The following is a 24,120-nucleotide window of genomic DNA, read 5'->3' as shown; positions in this document are numbered from 1 at the left end:
GCAAAACACCCGCCCACCGTTCTGAACAGAGACTGGATTGCAGTGTTTTGTCCCTGCGAGGCGACCCGTAGTGTAACAACCAGGCACTTACTTGCAAGAAAACAACCCAGTAAATTCCTCCTTTTCAGAAACTTCTTTAGATATTTACTTTGTCCGTTTCTCCATCTGTCGGTGTCATGTTTCTTAAGGTTGTAAAAGTAGGATTTAAGAGGACTGAATTTTATTGCAATAACTTTCCACCTCTGTTGGACAGTGTGGCCTTTTTGTTATCACACGTTTAATCATTGTCTTTGCTTTATCTCACACCTTGACGTCCTTTTCACTCAGGTGTTATCTCTACGCTGTTTGCACACTCTGTGTAAACACTTTTTCCTCCTAACTGCTTGTTTTCTCGGTTACAGAGGACAACCGGGGAACTTTAGATTTACAGCCGGCTGAGATCATCAGACGGCCGATGAATTTAACCCCCAACAAAAACCTGCTGATCAGGCTCCAGAAGAGAGACGCAGAAAGTAGGACAGACCACACAGACTCCAGGTCCTTACAATCAACTGTTATTTTATATTTTTTTGCATTTTACAATTCAAGACTCAAGGCATTAACATGCATCGCTTTATCCTAGAACGCACTCAAAACCACACTACTGGGAGAATAAATCACTTATTAAAATCAAAATGATTGAATAGCAAATGATTTTTTATAGTATTTACATTTTTTTTCTTTAAATCCAACTCTAAAACCTCTTTTAAGTTCATCAATAAAGTAAAAGGAAAGATTTAAGTGCTCTAAAGCACTAAGCCTCAAACATAATATGAAGTAAACTTCAAGCTAAAATATACTGTAGTCTTACGACGCTAATTCACACCCACAATTCCAGCAGAAATATTCCATTTATTATCATATTCAATAGCAAAAGCCATTAAAAACTGCAATGATTACCTAAAGACTATTCCATCAAATCAAGTACATGGAAAAATAAAAACAAAAATAAACAATAAATTATACTACCTCTGGGTGTAAAACGGGACTTAAAGCTTCCCAGATAATATCTGTCATTATTTCTGCAGGTTTTAATTGAAAACCCAGCAGGATGCTTTAGCTGTGACGGCCATCTGTCAGAATTAAAAACATCAGCACACATCTGCATGGTGACGCAGCCACCGGGGTCAGTCCTTCACAAACTTATGACTGCAGCTGTCGACTTGATTGTCGTGATAAAGAAAACGGAAGCTATTTAGAAAACCGGCGAGTGGCGTCAGTTTCAAAAACGTTCAAACCCCAGATGACCTGCCGTCTTCCTGGCGAATCAGATTAAGGCACACGAGACTACCTGCAGTTTCTCTTATCTTGGCAAATTCGAATCACAGTTTAACAGGCCGAGAGCTCTTCACAGACGGAGCTGTTTACAGATCGTGGAGGGAGTTTGGCAAACGAGAGAATAAAAAGGCAAAATGCAGGGAATGCATTTTTTTTTCTTTGTAAACGTTATGAGCTGACAGGCGCAGATTCAAGCTCACTGCCTATGCATTGCTTGCTTTAAAATGAAATGCAAAGATAAAAACAATCAAATTAAGTCAACCACGCTCAGCTGCTCTTCATACCAACACAGTTTGCAGCTGAAAAGAGCAAACGCTGAGCTCAGAACTGCTGCTACAGCCGCCGCCGCCGCCGCAGCTGCCGCCGCAGCCGCCACCTCGCTCTCCATCTCTTCTATCCAAACCCACACCTAGAGGAGGGGGCTTCATTTGTTTGGTGCACTTTCCTTCTTCCCGCCTCCGGGCTCGGTCTTCTTGCCTTGGGTGGCAGCGGCTGCTGCTGTTTTCTGGGCGTTGTCTTTGGGTAAGTTTTGCATGGCGGCGGCGTTGGAGGCTTTGGAGGCCTGCGCAGGCTTTGAGGTAGAGTTGGAAGGATGTCGCCGACGCCTCCCATCATCCCCGGCCGAGGAGGAGTGACGTCTCCTCCTTCCTCCCTCCTCTCCCATCGGGGGCTGTGGACACAGAGGTCACAGTCACTACATGAAGACAGGCCCGCTTCTAGAACCCCGACTGGATGCTTTGACAGCCGTGTCAACTCCAGCTATTCAACGTGATTTAACTTTTGCTCAGTATTTGGCACGGTGTGTTTGTCGCACATCATCCCTGTAAAAGCCTGAGACGTGGACACTCACCACCACCCTGAAGTCCTCCAGGTTCTTGAACTGGGAGAGGTGTTCCTGCAGCTTCGGGTCAATGGGCTGGTTCTTCATCTTGGAGTATTTCAGGAAGGCCCAGAACTTCTCCAGTCCGTACAGCTGACCTGCAGGAGGGGAAAACAGCACAGCGTGAAACCCATTTAAAAAATGCTGAGAAATAGATTTTTTTTTTTTTTCACACAACTACGCATCCAGTTTTCGAGAGACGAGCCTCTCCAAAGTGGACTTTTACGCCGGGTCAGGCTGGTTTACAGGACGAATCCTGGTAACGCTCATTATTTAGCAGTTCTAAACTGTTTAACCCTGCAGTGATATCATAGCTTTACTCACTGATTTTGTAGTGGCTTCATGGATGTCTTTAAATAAATGCCAGGTTTGGAGGAAAACCAAAAGTTTGTGTTTTTTATTCTGTAGCAAATCATGTGGTTTTCTCCTTAAAGCCAAAGAGTCATTTGAGGACGGCCTTTTCAGATGTTCCTTACCTTTCTCAAAGTCCTTGAGGGTCTCTTCTTGGAAGTCCTTGAACAGATCTAACCTGAATCTCTTCTCCAAACCGTAGCTGTAGAATCTGAAGAGACACTCCAGTCCGTACCTGCAGGGCAAAACAAATGTTAACCTGCACTCAGACCACAAAAACAAGTAAACAAACGGGACTCAGATTCAAATCAGGCTTCGAGACACAAGTATGTTTGCATGCGTGGGATGTTATGTCGTGTCATTCTTTCCCCCACATGTGCCTCCATCAATCCGCAAAAAGTTCTCACGGATGATTAACGTCTTAAACACAGCTGATGGAAGAACCAGACGGACCAGTCCAATAGTTTTCAGTCTAATTAAATTGGCTGATGGGGTAACTACGCTGCCAAGACACCCTGAAACTGTGTTCACTCCCACTTCAACACACAGGCCTGAACCACATACTTAATTAGACAAGAATGTGAGCTTCGCAGGTGTGTCTGTCAGACGTACAACACTGTTAGAGCAGGACAGCCTCCCCGTTAACCCTCTGCTGTCGTGCAGAGACGGTCAAACACCACTGCCATCTGCTGCACTGGACACACCTCTTTATGACTGAATTCAGGTGTGGTATGAGGCTGTTTCTCAGGGTGAAGGGAAATCTTAATGGACATTTTGGACAATGCTATGCTTCCAACTTTGTGGCAACAGTTTGTTGAAGGCCCTTTTCTATTCCAGCATGACTGTGCCCCAGTGCACAAAGCAAAGCTCCATAAAGACATGGTTGGATGAGTTTGGTGTGGAAGAACTTGACTGGCCCACACAGAGCCCTGACCTCAACCCCATCCAACACCTTTGGGATGAACTGGAACGGAGATTGTGAGCCAGGCCTTTTGGTCCAACATCAGTGTGTGACCTCACAAATGCTCTACTGCATGAATGGGCACAAATTCCCACAGAAACACTCCAACATGTTGTGGAAAGCCTTCACAGAAGAGTGAAAGCTGTTAGAGCTGCAAAGCTGTTTGTGTGTTTAGAATGAGATGTCAATGAAGACCCTGTTGGTGTGATGGTCAGGTGGCCCAATACTTTTGTCTATATAAGGTGTTTGTTTTTTTTTGTGCTGAAATAATGCATGCAACTTTGAGCTCCACAAATATAGTTCTCCTCTTCTCTTTGAACATCTCATTTTAAATTCAAATACAGTGAATTCTGGACATTCAGCATTTACAGTTCAAATCAAAAGAGCCTAACAGAAAAGGTCTGACTCAAACATGCGGGATGCCGTTTGCAGGACTTGTTGCTCTTGTTAGGAAAAATGTTCGCCTTCCATTTTAAATGTGAATAAAAAGTTCATTATCATCTGTGAAAAACAAATATTAGCGGAGTCACCATTAACAGAACTGTCTGACATAGAACACAAAATCAACATATCTCAAAGATAAAGTCATCCCAATCACGTGCCCAGCCCAGTTTAAACGTCGCCTGAGGTGCTCCTCACCTGTTGTTTTCTTTGGCGTCTTCCACCGCGTACTGTTTGAACTCCTCGTACATCTTTCTGTTGAAGTTGTCCCTCAGGAAAAAGGACCAGAACCTGAACAGAGTGTTCATCTCCTGCGACTGGCCGACCCCCAACCGTTTCCTCTCTGAAACACAGCGATTCAGTCGCCACGGGGCACAAATGTCACATCTTTAAACACACATCAGATTCTGAACACCCGTGCAAAACCCAATTTCCCCTCGGGGATGAATAAAGTCATCTATCTATCAACACAACTTTGTGCTACGCGTTCAACGTTAGGCTGAGACCCATCGAAGCGTTTCTATTCAAAACGTCTACACAGTGCGAGCGACTTTCGTCTCTGTACCGTTCAGGCACCGTCGGCGGTACTTGTGGTATCCCTGCTGAGTGAAGCCGTTGTCCCTCAGCAGCTCGTGGGATGGATGCCAGAATTTGGGCAGAGACTGAGGGGTGCAGCCGTAACTTCCTGTCAGCGGAGCTCCTTCTGACGGAGAGGCGTTGGAGCTGCTGTGGGAGGACGGAGGAGACGAGAAGACGTGTCAGTGGGACAGCAGGAAACTCACTCTGAGCTTACTGATAATAAAATATATTGATAAAAAAACGATGTGTCCATCACACATCAGTGAATGTCTTTAATTACTGTATCCATTTATTATCAAGTAATTGTTGCTGTGTCATCTGCCAAATATGTACTGGTTCAATCCTCTCAAACGCGACAATGTGCTGCTCTTTAAGCTGACAGGAAGCCAGCGCTCAGCGAAGCTCTAATTCAAAAATTCAGCTGAACGTGACTCAAACTTATTGGACCATCGTCTTCTATTTTTGTCCGAGTCCTGATCATTCGTGGTTGTGCAAAGCACTTTGTCTACTAGTTTTGTTTAAAAACAAAAATCAAAAAACATGTTTACTGAAACAGAGAAGTGAATAAAGGTGCTGCTGACGGAGTGAAAGAAGGAAGTGGACAGTCCGTCTTCCTCTTTCCCCGAGTGTTTACGAGCAGTCGCACCTGATGGACGCGGAGCGCGGCCGGTGTTCACGGGAGTCCATCACCCAGCCGATGTGGGCTTCCTGAGGCGGGTTCGAACTGTGGCTGGTTTTCTTCTTCCTCGGGGTCTGCAAATCACAACAACAGATTCACGACTTCACATGCTGGACATGTTTGTTATAATTTAGAGATAGAAGTGATGACGATTGGACAGGAAAGTTTTCCAAAGCTGAGAGGACATTTTAAGGTTGCCGTTGGCATCTAACAGTAACGCAAGGCCTTGCAGAGAGAAGCGTTTGCAAATGTTGTTTGAGCCTTTGCCACAATGTCATCATGTTAACACACATGCAAAACAGGTAGAATGTAGGCAGCGTCTGCCTGTGCAGGTGTGTGCAACAAACAAACAAACCAACCAACCAACCAGGTAACGTGAACTGAATGTGAAAAAAACTGTTCATGATAATCATCTCAGATTTGATTCGCAAATGTGGGAGTCGTGACCCAGCAACACTGAAGAACTGGGAAGACAACAGGATGCTGACGTGCGTCACTCGTGATTTTCTGACATTAACGAGGCGCAAACGAGCTTGTCTGCACTCTGTACTCACCTGTCCGTCGAGGGTGCCGCTCTCCTTCATGACGGGGTAGAAACGAGGCGTCTTGTTGGGGTCCTGGCGTCCGGGGGTGCGAGGCGTCCTGGGGGTTCGGGGCTGGTGAGCGTGGGGCGACTCTGGGACCGTTGTAGGCAGAGAGCGGGCCAATTCTGCGCCGCTGTCCACTGAGAGCACACAATAAGATGATGAACAAACCAAGTCCTGGATTACTTCCCCCAACCCCCGCTGTTAAGATTACACAACATGCATGTGATGTTCGGGTGCACAGCGCTTGTGGATTCAGGAGTGTGGCAGCAGGACTGTTTGGGTGGGAGACGTCGGCTGAAAAACGGTTCCTACATGAAACTGCTCACAGCCAGGCCTGTGAGTTATCCTGAGTAATCGGGTCAGGATTTCTGGATAGAAATGCTGCTGAGGGTTTTAAATTTATTTTTCTGATGCTCTAAAGGCAGACCAGAACAATTCGGATGGATAAATGGGACTACAGGGAAGTGGGGTCGCTGGGGGTTAGAAAATGCTTAAGGTCATGCTAAAATGAGAGAAACACCAGAAAGGGACGCGACAAAACGAGATGTTTGAGAAATGTCACCAACGCAGAAAGCAGCAAACAGGATGCTGCTCAGCTCGTGTGAAACCAACTTCACAGCAGCTCTGCAAACCCACCTGGCATGGGAGGAGGCGGGACTTCCTGGTTTGCGTCAACGGGCACTTTCGGGGTGAGCGTGTCGAACTCATCTTGAGTGATGACATTCAGCTTCTTGAAGTTCTCCACTTCCTGCTGGGGAGCACATTCACAAACAAGTCGGGGGGGAGGAGTTCAGCTGCGTCAAGAAATTTAAGGTTTAAATTCTTTAACTGGCAAAAAGCAAAGTGCAAAACTCAAATTTAAAACACTTCCTTACATTTCACGTTTGTCACGACGAGCCGAGCCTCAGATACACCCGGCTGTGATTTGATCTCGTATGAGTGTTATTTTTGGGATGACCAGTTTAATCCATTATGTCCTTTTCATATTAATCACTTAATGAACTTTTAAACCTCTCTGACTAATTGCGCTAAAGTGTTTCGAGTTGGGATGATTTGTGATTTGACAGGCTGAAGTAATCAAGACCCTTAACATCTCTAGCGAAAAAGAATTACACAGTTTGAAAGCAACAGATATGAAAGGCTGGAGTTTATTTCACTGCTTTGTCTCTGCCTCGTTCTCGCACCTGAGCGAAGACAAAACTCAGATGTAAGACAATATGCTCGGCGCTGCCAATTGAAGCGCTGCCTGCCCCGCACTCGCCCAAATATTCCACCCCGTCGGGCCGCCTTCCGGGCTGTTTAGGCTGATAACAATGCAACATGGTGGTAAAAATAGTTGGTGTGCCAGCGGCTGCAGCAGTGGAAGCTTGTGTGACACACAGCAGATGTGAGGCAGACTTTGACCTTCACACGTCAGCGTCAGAACCAGGTGACCTTGGCGCGTGTGTGTGTTCAGGTGTGACATTTCACACATGTGGCAAAGTTACTGACGACCTCTGAACCGAGAACGAGCTGGACGCGCTGAACAACATGACAAAAAGGGATTTCTGCCGCTCTGCCTTCAGACTCTGCACACATTACTACTATGACCGATATTTACTCACTTCCTGCCTGGTTTACAGTTTTGAAGCACTTTATTTAATGAAATATTTATATTTTCTTAAAGTCACATGAATTTTCAATATGACTGTTCAGACCGAAGCCGAACAGCAAAATACTTTAACTGCTGTAAAAGTAAAGCATCACTGCTTATTGCAATGAAACAGGGTTACATAACGCAGTGTAACCTATAGACACTGTGCTGGCTGATGAGGCAGCTTTTCTAAAAAGCAGGTCACTCAGCTGTGGCAGCAGCTGCTTGACACACATTTAGTCCGGAGGCTCGTGTAGCTGGGTGATAAATAACAGTTTATTTTCGTCGCAGCTCTGTCACAAAGTCTTTCTGTCAAAATATCCCAGATACGAGAGCTGCCATGTAAAATGGCAGAAACCTGCGATCCTGAGCTGTCCTGATCTCAAAAAACGGGACTGAGGGACAAACTGAGAACACAAAGACCGGGACGATGGCCATCGCGGGCCGAGATGGACAAAAATATTCTCACTGTGATCCTGCCGCTGCCACAAATGTTCACAAAATCACTGCTCAGACTCCACGACTTTTTCCAGTCTGAAGCAAGTCAGTCATAAAATTACATATGCTTTGTTTTCCAGAAACGCTCTGCTCTCAAGCCGTACGACATGAATGGGTTAAATGAACTTTATGGAAAACGAGGCCCGCGGCTCTGAGTGAGCTGTGGGTTTGTAACGAGCTGCCTGGTTTGTGGACGCCGTTTCTGTACCTCTCAGCCTCTGGCACAGTCAACAAAAATTCAGTGGTTCACAATGGATTCAATCACAGGAAGTGACTCAAGCTTTGCTAAAAGGCCAAACAAGCAGAACAATCAGAGTTTTACCGAGCTGGACACAAACACGAGCTCTGAGCTCTGGTGCTTAAACAGCCTCCATTTTCTCTCAGAAACTCGCTCGCCTCTCGTCTCCACGGGACATTCATTTGCTCTCTGTGACCATGAAATTTAAGCCTTTATTGTAAACTTCACATTGTTCTGAATATACAGATTATAATGCTAAATACCAAACATCAGTGCCTCATGAAAACCTTCTATTTGTACATTAAACAAATGCAGTCGGCTGAATAAGGCTCACGCTAACGGGGAGAGTGAATGTAGGACAACACCTGCACTGGTGGTGAAAATATTTGCCGTCACTTGTACGCACATTATTGTATTTAACGCTGTAGGTTTTCGGACGTTTTCTGTACCTCACTGTGTTCTGTGCATCTTGTGTTGAATTCTGTTTCTCCAAATGAACAATCTGAATTTCCATTCTGGGACAGTAAAGTCAAACTTGAAGTTGAAACTCCTTTAATTAATATTAGTTCAGATAAACTCCAAAGCTGCCCATGTTTGCATTGCATTTAAATTTAAATTTCCTTCCATGTCCTCGAGTTAGACACAAAATGTTTTCTTTCAGGGCTTGAGACTGTTGGAACGAAGACGAAATGCGAGGATGTTGTTTTCTGTCTGTTCACAATGTAAAGACCCACCTGTTCAGACATGACTTAATATGAACCAGCAGGTAATTATCATGGCAGGTCGTCAGCTGACCAACCTGCTCAAACATGTTTGGTTCCCTAATAACTCATACATTTTCTATTAAAATCAAAACAAGGACGAATTCTAATATTTCTAATCAGATGTTTACACTTTCTCACCTCATGTGGCAAACATTAAACAGCTTAATAATAATAATATGTTTTGATTTGTTGTCAACTGAGAAAAAAAGCAGGCTGATGAAGGCTTCTCTCTAAAAATCAGAACAAAGTACGAGAAATATAGCAGAAATATTTCGGTGTGAAAGTAGCTTTGATAAGGATTTTACCTTCAGATTTTGATGGTCTCTTATGAGGTCAAGGTACCTTTTCTAGTCTGCAGACTGAGCTTAGGAGGAAAAATGCCAAAGCAGCAGGCTAAAATCCCTTTCTAACAGCTCCAGCTTTCTAATCCACCATTAATCTGTGAAAAGCTTTTCTGTTTCTCACCTTGCTGCACTCGACCTGATCCTCTCCCTTCCACAGGTCCTGTTCGTAGTAGTACAGCCCGTCGTTGATGGCCTTGGCCAGGTCCGCAGTGATCTTGGCTCGGGACTCGTGGTTGCCCGTCCGGTCGCCAGCGGGGTGCTTACGGAGATAAGGGGGCGTCTGGGTGACAATGAGGATCTTGTTGACGTCCTGGTCGTCCAGCTCGTAGTCCGAGTCGTCTTCGTCTGACCAGTCGGTGAACTTGTTTTTACGGGGCGCCATCTGCTCCATCTCTTCATCAAACAGGAAGTCCAGCTCCTCCTGGTCGGGCTCAGCCTGTGGAGGATCCTGGTGGCTGCGTGGAGATGCCTCCTGCATGACAAGGGCAGGTTGGAACAAAACAAAAAACATAAAGGAAAAACTTTAATGATCGGGAAAGCATGACAGGCGGCAGGCGGTTTTATCACAACTGATGACCCATCACAGTTTCCCCAAAGCGACGTCTTCAAGCTGCCCTGTTTTGTCCAAAGCCCAAAGAAAACCAGCAGATCCTGACAAGCTGAAAAGTGACTGAAACTATTAACTGATTATCAAAATAGTTGGAAAATAATTATCTTTCGGTCGATCAATCAATTAATCGCTGAAGCTCTACAGGAACAACAGACAGGAAACATCATGATGTCACAGTGAAGCTGACCTTTGACCTTCTGGACAGAAAATGTCATCACCATTTTATCCAGCCAGATGTTTGGGTTTTGTCTTAATGAGTGCATGAATTCCCGAGTTATGACTAAAGAAACTTCTGTCATACATGAAGATGGACGACTCGCCTCCACTTCCTCCCTGTGAAGCCAAAATAAAGCGCCGCCATACCGTTGGAGCAAAAATGCAGGATGGTGTAGACCTGAAAGAATTTACCTTTGGCTTTCCAGAGGGCTGTCGGTGGCGTTTCTCCACCTGGATCCACGCGTCAGGGTCGGGCTGCGGGGGGGCGGGGGCGTCTTTGGAAGCGTCCGAGTCTGGGAGCGACTCCTGGCTGCCGGAGCTGGGTTCAGCCGAGTCCTGAGGCTCAGAGGACTCAGGAGGAGTCTTCTTCACAGGCGACGAAGCTGAAAGACCCGAAGCAATCACGCTCAGAAAACCTTCATCGCGGCTTTAAAATCACTCATCACACTGTCAGCTCACATTCAGCCACAGAGGGACTGAAGTCTCAACGGGGCGTAAGAGCCCCCATTTTCAAAACTTGGTCAACAGTAAATGTGATCAGAGACAAAGAGGGAAAGTTCACGGTAACATGTTGTTTGTGCAGTACATACGTGGATGTTTTTATGAAGCCCAGCATCATTTGAGCCACATATCATGACACAATTTCACTGATCCGCTGGTTTCATGGTCTACTATGACAGCAAAATGACAGTGGACTCAGTTTAACACTGACCGGAGTTTGTGGAGTTCAGAGTCTGTCGAGGAACAAACTCGGGACAGTTGATGAGCTGGGAGAAGTCGGTCCGAGGGGAGCCCACGATGGTCGGGGTGGGGATGGGCCAGCGCTCCGGGTCGGCCTTACAGCGAACCTTGTCGTCCACCACCTCCAGCTCTTTGCTGCTCTTCAGAGCCTGGGTTCATGCCAACGAGAACAAATTCATTTTCTCATTTCCAAAATCCCAGACTGCGGCCTGATCCGAGTGTTTAAGTTAAATTTCCACAAGCTTCTAATTTTAAATCATTTCAAAAGCAACATGTTTTCATTTCTCATGGCGACATCTTCGCAAATATTACTCGTTGTTCTCACTAAAAGATAAAAAGCTGAAACAGCCCACATTAAACTGATGCTGACGAGCGACATGTCATCACTGCCGTTTCCAGTCACGCCCTTCAGCGTGATGGCTAATGATTACCTCCATGATGAGGTTGATGTCCATGGTGAGGGCCTGCACTCTGTGGAAGCTGGCGATGAGCGAGATGGGGAGGAAGCCCTGCACGTCCATCTTTCTCCTCAGGAAGAAGTCTCGCTCCAGGTTATGGAGGCTGAAGTAGTACTCGCTGAAGGAGGAGGAGGAGGAGGTGGACATCCAAATCATCATTCAATCAGGAGCAGGCTCTTAAAAGTTAAACAACGTCTTAACAAGAGGAGACCGAGTTAAGAAAGCTATCGCTATGTGCTGTCGCAGCAGCGTGACCAGGTATCATCTGATCAAGTCCCTTTAGTGCCAGTATGAAACGGAAACGTGCATCTGCTGGCGGATGAGAGGCTCGGCTGAGGAGGACTCCATTAATGTTTACAACCCGCCCCTTCACAAGCACAAGTCTCCCGTCCACGAGCAGATGCTGTTTCCTTCTGTGCAGTGATAAATGAAGAAAATAGTTCCTGCTGCAGCAAATGTCTCCAAACCCTGCAACTCACATCCAGGATGGACAAACAGCACAACAGCTGAGAGGGAAGGTTTTGGACTTTGGTGTGAACTGTCCCTTTAAGGAGGGTCTCAAGCTGTGTGTATTGTGGTCACTTGTATCAGGAATTACCTCATTAAAGAACAGGAGTGTGAATCTGACAGAGAGATGCAGTGCCAGATTTAAGCTACTGACATACATTTTGGTTGAGCACTAAAGCTGAACTTCAAGCCCTTGTTGGCATAAGAGAGCAGCAGAAGAGACGCCATCACACTCCTAAATGTTCCTCTAAATCACAATAAACGCCGAATCCACTGGCTGGAAAACCAAATCTGTAGCTGGAAAAACTCTCTGTCTATTCCTTGTCACACCACTTAAAATCACCACAACACACACACACACACACACACGTCTGTGCGTGGAGCTCAGCCTGCAGGCGGTGGGGAGTCGTCATCTCAACGCCGGCTGACTGGGCAGCCTGAATAAAACCGAGGGAGACAAGAACACAGGCGCCTCCCTCCTGCCTCCCTCTCTCACCCATCACCCCTTTCTTTCACCTCCTCCCTGGAACACAGCTTCTTCTTCCTCTTTTATTTTTTTTTACATTTCCATGCTCAGGCCTGCATATAATTCACCCCACCCCCTCACCCCCCTCCTCGTCCCTTTTGAAGGCACTCAGACTATATTTAGGAGTCCACCTCACCCTCCACTATTCTGAGTCTGCTGTTGCAATGAGGCCAAAGCTGTCAGTCAGACGCAGGGTGAACGCTGCCCCCTGCAGGACGCAGCGAATGCACAGGAGCTTCACTGTCTACACATCAACCAGCCCTTCACTCACACCTCAGATGTACTCTGAACAGACACAATCTTCATTTGCCTGACTTCCACCGTGACCTTTTCTGTAATGTGTTTTTTTTTCTTATATCATACTGATAAATTAGTGAGGCCAACATGTCCACACCTGCTGCTAGACAGAGCTAATTAGAGATTACAGATTACAACAGAGCTGATAAAGCACTGATAAAACAAAAAAACGAAGGAAAACAGAAACTGACAATCAAATGGATCGTTTGCTCTGACTAACAGACAAAACAAAACCCAAAGATATTCAGTTTGGTGTCACAGAAGAGCAGCTATGGAATTTTGCCACTCTTGCTTGAAAAGTGATTCAGCTTCCTATCAACCTGCTAATGCTTTCAGCCATGAACTCAAACGAGATGAGGATGAGCTGTGATGATGACAGAACAAAGGGACATTAACTCCTAAATGGCTGCAGTTATGTTGTACTTTCTTAGCAGCTCGTGAAGGAAAACAATTTATTCCTTTTCCTGTGAGTGTAGGATTCGACTCTGAACCTCCTGAAAGCTTCCACATTGTCAGTCATGTGAGCCGTTAGCAGAAATGTGCTGACTGGAGCAACGAAAAAGGCAGACTCAAAGACTCACATTTGGCGTTTGATGTATTCTTTAAGAAGCTTTTCATCCACAGTGTACATCTGGACCTTGTTGCCGTCATCGTAGTAGTAAACCATGTTGGTGCCAAACTCCGAGGGGACCTGAACGGAGCCGTCAGACGAGTCCTGGAAGCTCTGAGAGTATTCGTAACGGCCTGAAAGAGTCAGAAAAACAGAGGAAAAAAGAGACATGATCACTGAACAAATGCCAAGCAGTGAAATGTTGTTTTCTGGCAAGTGAAGTCAAGGAAACCATCTTTCCTCTCATGTCAAGCTGAAAAGATAAAAGCCTGACTCAAGTCAAGCACATGAAACCAGACGAGACTTTATGCAAACAGAGCGGATCCAAAGAGGCGAACTCTTAAGGCACAGACAGAAAATAACACCGTGGTTCTGACCAACAATTGTGAGTTGGCGAAACTTGTCGAAGCTAAAAACTGTACCTCGCCCACGACCTCTCCCGCGCCCACGACCTTTGCCTCGGCCTCGTATTCCTCCACGAACGCTCCCACCGTCGCTCCGGACGCTGGCGCCGTCTTCCCCAAAGTCCCGCTGCTCTCGTCTCCAACCTGTCGACCAGGGGACACGAAAACTTTAACAATTCCCTTTAAATGATGATTACATTGGCACACTATTGTAAATCTCTCTGGGGCTGCGATGATTATTCGATTAATCGATCAAGAGAAAATTCTCATAATTGATGACCAATTTTACAAATTTTTCAAGCAGAAAAAGTTTTCTGATTCCAGCTTCTTCAACATCAGGATTTGCTTTTCTTTTGTTATTTATGACAGTAAATGTGTTTGGGTTTTGGACTGCTGATTGGACAAAACAAGCAATCTGAAGACAAATTCTTTGACAATTTAGAGACTAAACATAATAATGTTTAGATTAATCAAAGACCATCGTTCGCTGCAGCCTTAAACCTCTCATTAGCAATGCAGGCTGAGAGGTCCACCAGGCTCTGAATCACCCATCTGAAAAATTAAATGAATCAAAACCCAGTGAAGAAAACACATAAACTTAGAAATAAACTGAATCTTTGTGTCATGCTTTCATTCTGTGTAGGATTAGTATGGAAAACGGTTGCAGACTGCAGACACACAGATGGCAGCAGGGAAAAGCAGTGAGTAAACATCAAGCAGAGGGCGAGTGGGGAAGCAGGACAGAAAACAAGTGAGCTGCTGGCCACTTACTCCTGCTGCTATCATGCGCCCTGTTATTACGGAGTGTCTGATTGGGCGACGTGGGGTCAGGCGAGTCGCTGGCTGGCTCTGTGTCCGAGCGCGTCCGGCCCACGCCGGGCGTCTTGTCGCCGTCGTCCCGGGACGCTTCCTCCAGCGGCAGAGAAACCCACTTACGTTTGTTGCCTAGCGATGATTGCACACCGAAAACAGAGCTTGAAGAATTTTGTCCCGATTCAGTTTGGAACAAATCAAATCATCAGCTGAACTTCAGCATCAACGTGTGTTTTTAGTGACCACCCCACAATCCTGAACTATCAAGACAGCAACAACAAAGACGTTCCTGCTGGGTCTTCACACGGTGAAGTAATTTTAAGTCTTGACAGAGAAATGAATGACTGAAATATATATGACATATTGAAAGACTGTGAGTCAAGTTGTAGCTCGAAAGCCCCACTTGAATTAGCGTTCAATCAATCTTGCTGTCGGGGGAACAAAGAATGAGATCGGCTTGCTGAGTTATGACATGTTTTCTACTCCGTGTGCTGTGACACGTAGCAGACTGAACGTTGATCTGAGAGCAACATGGCGGCAGCTTCTGGTTAGACAAAAAGTATTTTACTCTTTAACAGAAAGTGTCTCTTTGTAGGCATCCAGTCTGCAATGTCAGACACTGTAGAGCTTCCCCAAAAGATTGCAGCCATTGCGGTCTTGTCCCAGCTGGTGGCTGAGAAGGCCTACTGGACCAGTTTCAAAACATTCGCGAAGTATTAATCATTTACAGACCAAAATATGTAAACATAGGGCCCGGGTATAAAAAAACACCAGATCTGCCCTTGAAAAAGAGCGAGTTTAAATGATTCTGCATTCATGGCAGCATCTGTCTTTAGTCAAAGTACATATTCAACAACATTGTACAACCAACGAACTCTCAAAGCCTGCGGGAATCTCAAGCCAACAATCTCAACTCATTTTCTTTACTACGTTTTCTGGCTTGATGAAGTCGTGTGTCCCTTAGCCTCTTATTTCCTGTTTAAATGGCTGCGAGACGGGAGTGAATCAGGGTGAGTGCCACACGTATGATTACCAGAGCAGAGCATGCATCAAACCGCACCAATCAGAAATGACCAAACCGTGATCGATAGTTACTGACATCATGCACACAACAAATCATCGTCATCCTGCGAAAACATTCATCTCCACAGTGGATTCTAATAGTCAGAAACGGTTACATGACGTGAACGTTTTAGCTGACACTGTGGAGATGAATCATTTCACACCATCAGACTATTTACAGGATGCTGCTCAGCATATGTCAGGTGAGAATCGCTCCTCACCCTCACCTCCTCTCTTCTTCAGGGCGGCGCTCTTGGCGTCCTGCATCGCCTTGGGCTCCCCGTCTTTGGGCTGCTCTCCCAGCGGGTCCAGCTGAGCCTCCTGGTTCTCTTTACTCTCGCCGCCGTCATGGCTGCTCTCAGACTTCCTCTCCGTCCGCTCCTTCCTCTTCTCCTTCTCTCTGCGTGAGGAAGGAGGCTTCTTTCCGTTGTTGTTGAGGACATTTTGCTGTTGCTGGAAGACAGAAAGGCGAGCTTTGACGAAGCCTCACGTGCTCTTGGTTGGTACTCTTAACCTTTCTGAAATCCTGAACTACACTGACTGGTGTGAATCAAATCACCAAGGGGGTCAGAAGACAATTAAAATAAAAAAGAAAGAAAATATTTGGTTACACATAATCACGCTTAGTCCTTCAAACGCGCCGCAAAGCGAGAATCTCCAGTTTAACTCTTCACAACATGAGGCTCTTCTTTACTTTATTTTTTAGCGTTTTGGGGAGCCGTGGCTCATTGCTGTCGAGTGATTCTTGTTTGGTCCAGTGATGACTTTGACCAACAAATTTTGGTTTTATGGATCATTTCACAACACAAACCAATGGGTGTTTTACACTTTAAAAGGGGAGGACATTACTTTGGTGTTTTTCCTTCTGACATCAAATTATTTCAGGAAAATGAAAATATTCTTCAGACACACACAAGAGGATTGTGTCAAACCGATCAGCGTTTTAAAAGATTATACTCATCAAAATAAAGGATTGTAACGTAAACCCCAACAGGAGCACCTGAAGAATGTTTTATTTTCTGTGTCGAGTTTCTATAACTTCACACCAAATGACTGCTGAGTGAAAAGCTGCACTATCGCTTCATGTTTTTAGTGCTCCATCTAGTGAGCACAAACCAGAAAAGCTCTTCTGTAATCCAAGCAGCCTGCTCAATAAAAAGCAGCAGAACACAAACGAGTCGCTGCTTTTAATCTGCAGGGGAACGTAACGAAGTACATTTAACTCAAGTCGTACAAATATGAGGTACTTGTATTTTCTTCTCAGGCCACTTTCTACTTCCGCCCAACTGTGGAAGGGAGGAAGTAGGGGGAGGGAAACGTTGAATGTTTTTACTACAAGCATCTTCAGTTACAAGTTAACTTCACAAGTGAAGACTTTTACACACAAAACACAAGAAGAGTTTTATAAAACATTAAACTACAATTACTACAATATTAAACTACAATAATTAAACTACATTATACAAGTACATCTGAATTGTTTATTCAATTAATATATCAATTAGTCGATTGACAGAAAATGTAATGAGAATCGTGGAAGTCATTTTTCACATGAAAACATTTGAATGTTAATTTATTTTTAGCAATTTTGTTGGTTGGATGTTTGTGAAGGTGTCACAACCATCTGTGATGACGACATTTTTCGTTATTTTCAGAATTTTTACAAGCCGATCGATCGATCACTGGAGAAGATTATCAGCACATGAATCAATAACTAAAGTGTTAATAAAGAGTTCAAAATGAGCTCCATCTCAACCCACTGCAACAGTAAAATCCTGTCAATCAGTACTTTTAATAATTAATGTATTACGGCAGGTCTTTCCGATTACACTTAAAGTACTAGTAAGTAACATTATTAGAGTATTTCTGCAATGTGGTATTAGTACCTCTACTTAAGTAACAGGTCAGAGTACTCATTCAATTACTGTTAATGTTTGATTTAAAAGGGAATTCCAGGATGTATTCCAAAACCTTTGGTAAGTATGAATCATTTACACAATAATTCCTCTTTTAGCTAATGAGACAGACACACACACACACACACACACACACACACACAGTGTCATACCTCTTTGGCCAGTTCACCAGGTGTGGGCCAGTTTGTGATATCACTGAAGTCACTTGACTGTAAAAATTTGGAAAGAAAGAAATAAATTAACGACAACAAATCATCAGTTCAACACTGACAAATCAATCCAAGACTCCCGGACTCATTTGGGTGTTTGTTTGACACCGCGTGGGGGTCGAGAAGAGTCGAACTGGTGCCTTTCTGGTAGAAACCAGCTGAGAGGAAAAGGAGGTCAGTGCTCCGTCTGTGGGGGAAACTGCAAACAACGACGATAAACAAGCCACAGTCACTTTCCACCACCGCCAATGTTGTAAATTTGGACAGCCTGATAGGAGATCAAGGTTAGATAGTCGAGGTTACCGTCACACTCGGACCCCAAGTGGGCAGAAAAACACAAACTGCTCTCACAATCATCCAACCATCCAACAAAACTAAACTTCTGGCTTTTAAACAACTCTCACAGACGCATGTGGACTGACCCCCAGGGTCTTGGCTTAAAGGGTCAGTTCACCCAAATCACAAGACAGAAAAGGCTAAAGCAGCTGAGAGCAGAGCTCGTCTCAAAAGTCGACAAATCTGCATAACACAGCTATCAACGGAAAATATATCACGATCGACGTATAAAACGGCATCAGCGAACTTTAATGCCACTGATTTGTTTTTATTTTTGATGTTGTGTGTTAATGTGGGGATCATAGAAGCCTTAAATTCCATGTTTTGAACCGGGGGTTCTGTTCAGGATTAAAGGAGCACCGTAAAGCTTTTTTAGTAAACAATTTATTACTGTGTAATAAATTTAATTCTTACAAAACAACTGCAATACTGTTGTTTTTAAATGTTTTGAATCCAGGATTGTTTACATGCATGTTTACATGCATGTCTCTACCACTGCATTACTGCATATTTTGCAGGGACAGACCGATAAGGCTTTTCTCAGAGTCGATAACAACTATTAGTCAGCCGATAATCGATATCTGGAGCAAAAATATATTTACAAGAAACATTTAACCTCAGTGTCAAAACTTAATAATAGCACACCACAGATGAAAAGACACTTAAAAACAATTCAGTCAAGTACTGTACTTAAGTACAGATCTGAGGTACTTCAACTTGATTCGAGAAGTTTGCTTTTCTGCTACTCTATGCTTCCACTGTAAATATAACATAATATATTTTAGCACATATGCGCCACCTGTGGATTAGTGGGATAATGTAAAACGCTTGTTATCATAACACTGAAAAATGTCACTGAATACCTTTAAGAACATTATTAGGAAAAAAATAAATTCATCTGAATTCCTGGTTGAACAAAAACGTGAGTCTCCAATACATGAATAAAGCCACAGAGAAAATATATTATAAAGGGTGCGCTAATTAAATTTTTACCTGTCACTTACTGACAGAACAACACTGATCACAATTTACTGTGAAATCAGAAAAAACAGAAACAGAAATCCCAGTATGCAGGACAGGGTGTTACCTCATATCATAATTTAACTAATTTAAAGTTTCAAATTTAATTTTCTGTCAACAGAATTATTGGCTGAGCAAACTGAACTAAAAAAAACTGACAAAACTAGTTATTTAAGTTTTTGTTTGACACACAACATATTTGATCTTGTATGAAGCATTACAGAACATATTTCAGCACTTCGAACCTTTGCAAACATTTGCCAAAGTCATACATAACTAAATTAAAAATACAACATGTCTGTGATCAGATATTTTTTTTAAAGGTGCACAATATGGACTCCATATAACCAGTAAGTTCCTGCTTCTCACATTTGCTTCTTGTGTTTTTGCTTTTAAAAAATGAAGTTCTTGAACCTGCAGTGTATTCAAACCAGAGGATAAGAAAGACTCAGATGTAGTTTCTGCTCCTCTGCATCTCTAGTATTTATACTGCAACCTCCGACATGCGTCTGTGACCATTAAAATGTTGTATTCTGGGACAAACAAAAAAGGCATAAGAAAAAATATATAAAATAAAGCACATAAACTGCAGCAGTTGAGACCATAAAATTTTGTACAACTTGAAACAGTTGAAAAACTGGTTGGAACAAGCAAACAGAACAGCCTGACAGCAGCTTAAACAAGCTAACATTTGGCCAATGGCAGATGTTAATTTCCCATCCTGCATGTCAGCACCCGACAGGAACTTCGGCGGTGAATTATGACACAATTCGACTTCAAAAGAGCCAAACTTTAACTTTTAAACACAACTTCAGTTTAATCAGGCGAGACAGTAAGCAACTGAACAAGGCGGCAGCGTGTTGACGCCTGATGATATGAAGAGCAGAACATATAAACTTTGGAAGCTTTTAAAAACAAATACATAAATGAATTAAAAAAAGTGAAAGGCCATTACCTTGCTGGATTTTCTCGTTCTGGGCTTGCTGGCACGGACCACCTTCAGAGCGTTTTGTTGATCTGCAGATACAGAATCAATAATTGAGACGGACATCATCACATTCGACAGGACAAGGCCTGAATGCAACAGAGTTTTATCCTTTTTAAATTCAGAAACACCAGTGAGCAGGTCGCCACCCTGGAACGTTGCTCAACACTGGAGTACTCCTACACGCTCTGCTGTGCAGCATTGGGAATTTCTGTCAGTACAGAATGAACAAATATCCTCTCCCCCTCTCAGGGACTCGGCGGCTGAACTCGTTGAGGGTGTTTTGAGTACAGCCAGTGGCAGTATGCAGTATGCGGCTGCAGGCTGCAGGCTGGGAGTGGCCCGCTGCAGGCTGACAGTCCCTATCGCTCGGCAGAGGATGGTCGGATTGATAAGAGACGCTGGGGCCGAGTCTTCGACATGAATGGGTGTATGCCTGCCTGCCTGCCTGCCTGCCTGACTGACCGAGCCTGCAGACGTCCACCCACAAAGCTGTTTGTACAGTAAGGCTGTAAAATGATGCCTGTGCTCTCGCCACAGCCGAACGCTTCAAATATAGCTCCCAACCCGTTCGTCGCTCTGCGATTTGACACACACATGCACAACTCAAGTTCAGTTTTGGATCCCAAGAAGCCATGGTTTTATTTCTGAGCCGTATGATTAGCCAATTAATTAGTTAGCTGATCGTACAGACAGAAAGTTAATCCGATTCTAAGAGCAAGCAAGCAGTAAGTCCACAAATATAAGACTGAACTCCCCGACATCCTGACTTTTGACCTCATTTAAACCTGCATGAGAAATCACACACTCTGCACCACACAGTCAACATGTACCCCATCATTCAACACGGCTTTTATGTGATTAAACAGTAGCGTGGATCTCAGCACTGCTCAACTTCCCGCAAAGTGGAGACGTGTAACCATGGCAACCCGTGCCAACGATGAAGGAATTTAAAACACCTATTACACCCAGAGAAGTTAAAACTTACACTTACTAAAGCAAGTGTGCCGTTACAGCAGAGCCGCTTTGACCTGCTATGGTCTGCCATGTTGTTGTCCGTCATACCGCACTGCACTGTGGGATTTTTACGCAGTGTCAAGTGTTCTCATACTGTAATATTTCACAGGAAATAGTTTGCAGTGCAGCTACTACTGGTTTCAGACTAAGGATTTGGACATACTATAAAAACCTCTCATATTGTTTTAACATGCTAATACACGCGTTAGTTTCAGAAGCAGCCTCGCTGCTAAAACACGACCTGCATCCAGACGTGTTATCCAGATGAGGGAAAAAAAATACAACATGCTGGTACAAAATGACACTCGTTTTAAGCTAACATAAAAAAATAATTTTTGACTAATTGCTGATTATCCATCTGTTCTGTGCCATGAGCGAGCCAAAAGATGTTTTTCAACAGGAGTGTGTGGGAAAAATGAAAGCATTACAGTACACCTTTAAATATTGCTACCGATAAAGTTAAAATCCAAGTCCCATTCGAATTAAAGCTTTCAATATCCAAACAGCTGTTTGCTTTTAGCACTGAAATGTTAAAATGAACAGCAGATCTAAATAAATAAATAAATAAATACATCATTCTTGAAGAACATTTCTGATAATTAGTTGTTGCTAGTTATTCAGTCCAACTTCTCAAATGTGAGTCTCTTATGTGTAGAAAACACACGTCCTTCGGGTGGACAAACCAAGACATCCGCTGCATCACATGGGATGTTAGGAAATAATCAGCAAATAATCACCTCTCACTCTGCTGTGAAAGAGTAACCTCTAGTTATTTGAAGTTCTAATCATTAGTCATTAATTATCAAAGTTGCTGATAGTCAACTTGTTGTTTATCAAGCAAAACTGGCAGTCTAAATAAAACACTGGGTTCTAAGAACTTGTGGTGGGACTGACATTTTACAAATTTAAGAAAGTTTTCAAAAAAATCAACTGGAGAAATTACTGACTGTTATTTATTTAATTTAAGAAACAGTTCAAATTGTATTCGCTTTTATTTATTTATTTCTTGTTTTGTAAAGCACTTTGAACTGCATTTCAGACATCAAATGAGCTATACAGATTATAATCATTACGATTTGTAATGTATTTGCTGCTTCATATCATTCAGAATTTAAAAGTGTGGATGTTTTTTTTACTATGTTTTTTGATCTGAGCGCTTCTTTCTTAACGTCCCACACAACCACCAGATTAACCCCCAAGTATCAGAGCAGGAGCCTACTTTAACTTTCAACCTGTCCAGCCACTTTGTTCACATACTTGTGCTTTCACTAATGACAGTGGTGAACAGGCTGGTGGGAGGAACTGCAGGCAGCCAGGCCATTGGACATGCAGAACGTGTCTCTGCAGTAGCAGCAGTTAGCCAGGCTGCCTTAGCTTTCTCACACTGACACAGCACCAACTGGGGTGGCTGGTTATGGCTAATAATGTAGCTTCCCCCCCCTCCAGGTTGCATCTAACCAACAGCAGCCGTGGCACTCTGTCACTGGCCTTTCCGACAGGGGAAAGCGGTGGGAGAGCTGGCCGCTGGTGGCAAAGTTAGACGCAAAAGAAGTAGCAGTTGTCAGCAATCAACACGTGGTGCTCCGGAGCAATCCGAGCACAGAGGGGGATGGGGCAAGTATGCCACCATAAACACCTCCCGACTGCGCTGGCATCCATGTTCACGCACTTCATTCAACCCTAAAATAAAAAGAAAACCCAACTTGGGTTTGACAGACCCGAGCAGTTGGAGATCTAAGTGGTTTTCCGTGCAGTGAGGCTGTCAAAATGCTGTAACAACGTGCTCGGACGCCGCCGCCGCCGCCGCTGCTGGGCGAGCGGTGTGCTGAGCTGGAACTTTATTGAACAGTTTAGTGGCGACAATCCGCTCCCCTGAGTGGGAATACAACACATTCTCACCTCTCTCTTGGGAGCTGGAGTTGATATTGTTGCTCGGGACTCTGCCCGTGGTCCTCCTCGTCCACGGGTTGGTTTTCGGCGGAGGAGCGTCAACGACTTTACTCTTCACCGCCTCACCAGCCGAGTCAGCGTTGCTGCTTTGGTCATTTTCCTTATCGTTTTCTTTGTAGTTCTTGTGCTTGTCCGTCGGGCTCTTGGCTGCCTCGGAGCTGTGGCCATCTGCTAGCTGCTTTTCCGAGTCTTTCTGCCCCTGTTCTTCGCGTTCTTTCTGCAGAGGAGTCCCATCGGACTTGTTTTGGCTCTTCTCCTCAGCTACGCTGGAGCTGGCCGCTGTCAAACCTGAGTAAACCTGACTACTCTCAACCTCTGCGGACATCCTGCTAGTTTCCTAACAGCGCGCAGTGTTAAATCCAGTGTGATTTTTTTGGTCCTTGCTCTCTTATCCCAGAGAAAAGTCGTGAAAAGCTCAAGGGGTGACCACATCCACAACTTGTGGTAAACAACTTTTGGGCTGGACCTCGCTAGCCAGCTAGCCAAGTAGCTCCTGCAGCTAACAGTTAGCTAGCTAGCGACCATGCAGAAGTAAGCGAGCCCGAACTAAATGGAGTAGTTTTCCGCCCTGAGCGACTCTTTCATATCAACAAGTCGTTACCTCGAAGTCTGGAGTCGGTCACCATCTAAACGACACACCCTGGACTGGTTCACCTGCGACTTTATGCAACTTTTTAAAGAAACTACTACAGCGACCTCCTGCCTGCCTGTCTCTGGATTCAACTCCACGCTACCAGCCAAGGGCTCGTGCAGCCAGCTGCTCTCTGCCTGTAAACAGTGACTCTGCTGCCCCCCGTGGCTGCATGGCGGTACTGCAGCACATAGATTTAATTATTCAGTACGATTCACAGTAATCGAAGAAGTACTAAAATACTGATATAAGACCAGTGAACAATAATAAGTCTTCTGGATTTGAAAAACGTGCCTGTTATACCGGGACCGGTACATAATGCCAGAGTTCCATAAAAAGAGAAGAAGAAAAAGAGGAGGTTGGTGAGGGCTTTAGACCCAAATTATAATAATAACTCAGACTGAAGAAGCAAATGTGAGCAGCGAGGCTAATATCAGAGCTAACGTTACTTAACGTTGCTAGCCAGTGACTGCAGGACTCGGACTCGAGTTCTACTGGAAACCTAATTTTAAGGACTTGTGACATGACTCGGACTTGAAC

At 44.3% G+C, this 24,120-nt stretch overlaps 1 protein-coding gene across 5 annotated transcripts; it reads right to left on the bottom strand.

Annotated features, from left to right (window-relative positions):
- Positions 1–541: 541 nt before the first annotated feature.
- larp1b (La ribonucleoprotein 1B) lies at positions 542–23,725 on the bottom strand. 5 transcript variants are annotated; one of them, XM_046412418.1, is made up of 19 exons: positions 22,899–23,725; positions 19,953–20,014; positions 17,585–17,641; positions 15,738–15,969; positions 14,413–14,586; positions 13,660–13,785; positions 13,209–13,371; positions 11,271–11,415; positions 10,811–10,988; positions 10,291–10,481; positions 9,394–9,744; positions 6,432–6,546; positions 5,763–5,932; positions 5,176–5,282; positions 4,516–4,676; positions 4,149–4,293; positions 2,674–2,783; positions 2,168–2,295; positions 542–1,987 (listed from the first exon to the last, which is right to left on the bottom strand). In XM_046412418.1, exons 1-19 carry the CDS (start codon positions 23,272–23,274, stop codon positions 1,742–1,744), a joined length of 3,237 nt encoding a protein of 1,078 aa, XP_046268374.1. In that variant the 5' UTR covers positions 23,275–23,725; the 3' UTR covers positions 542–1,741. The 5 variants fall into 5 exon arrangements, with proteins under 5 accessions (XP_046268374.1, XP_046268375.1, XP_046268376.1 ...); XM_046412419.1 differs by having other exon boundaries at positions 6,432–6,543; XM_046412420.1 differs by having other exon boundaries at positions 15,744–15,969; positions 22,899–23,724.
- Between the last annotated feature and the right edge of the window lie 395 nt (positions 23,726–24,120).

The sequence above is a fragment of the Scatophagus argus genome, chromosome 15 (genome assembly GCF_020382885.2).
Source record: "Scatophagus argus isolate fScaArg1 chromosome 15, fScaArg1.pri, whole genome shotgun sequence".
Lineage (NCBI taxonomy): Eukaryota > Metazoa > Chordata > Actinopteri > Scatophagidae > Scatophagus > Scatophagus argus.
This window is presented reverse-complemented; position numbering and strand designations above follow the sequence as displayed.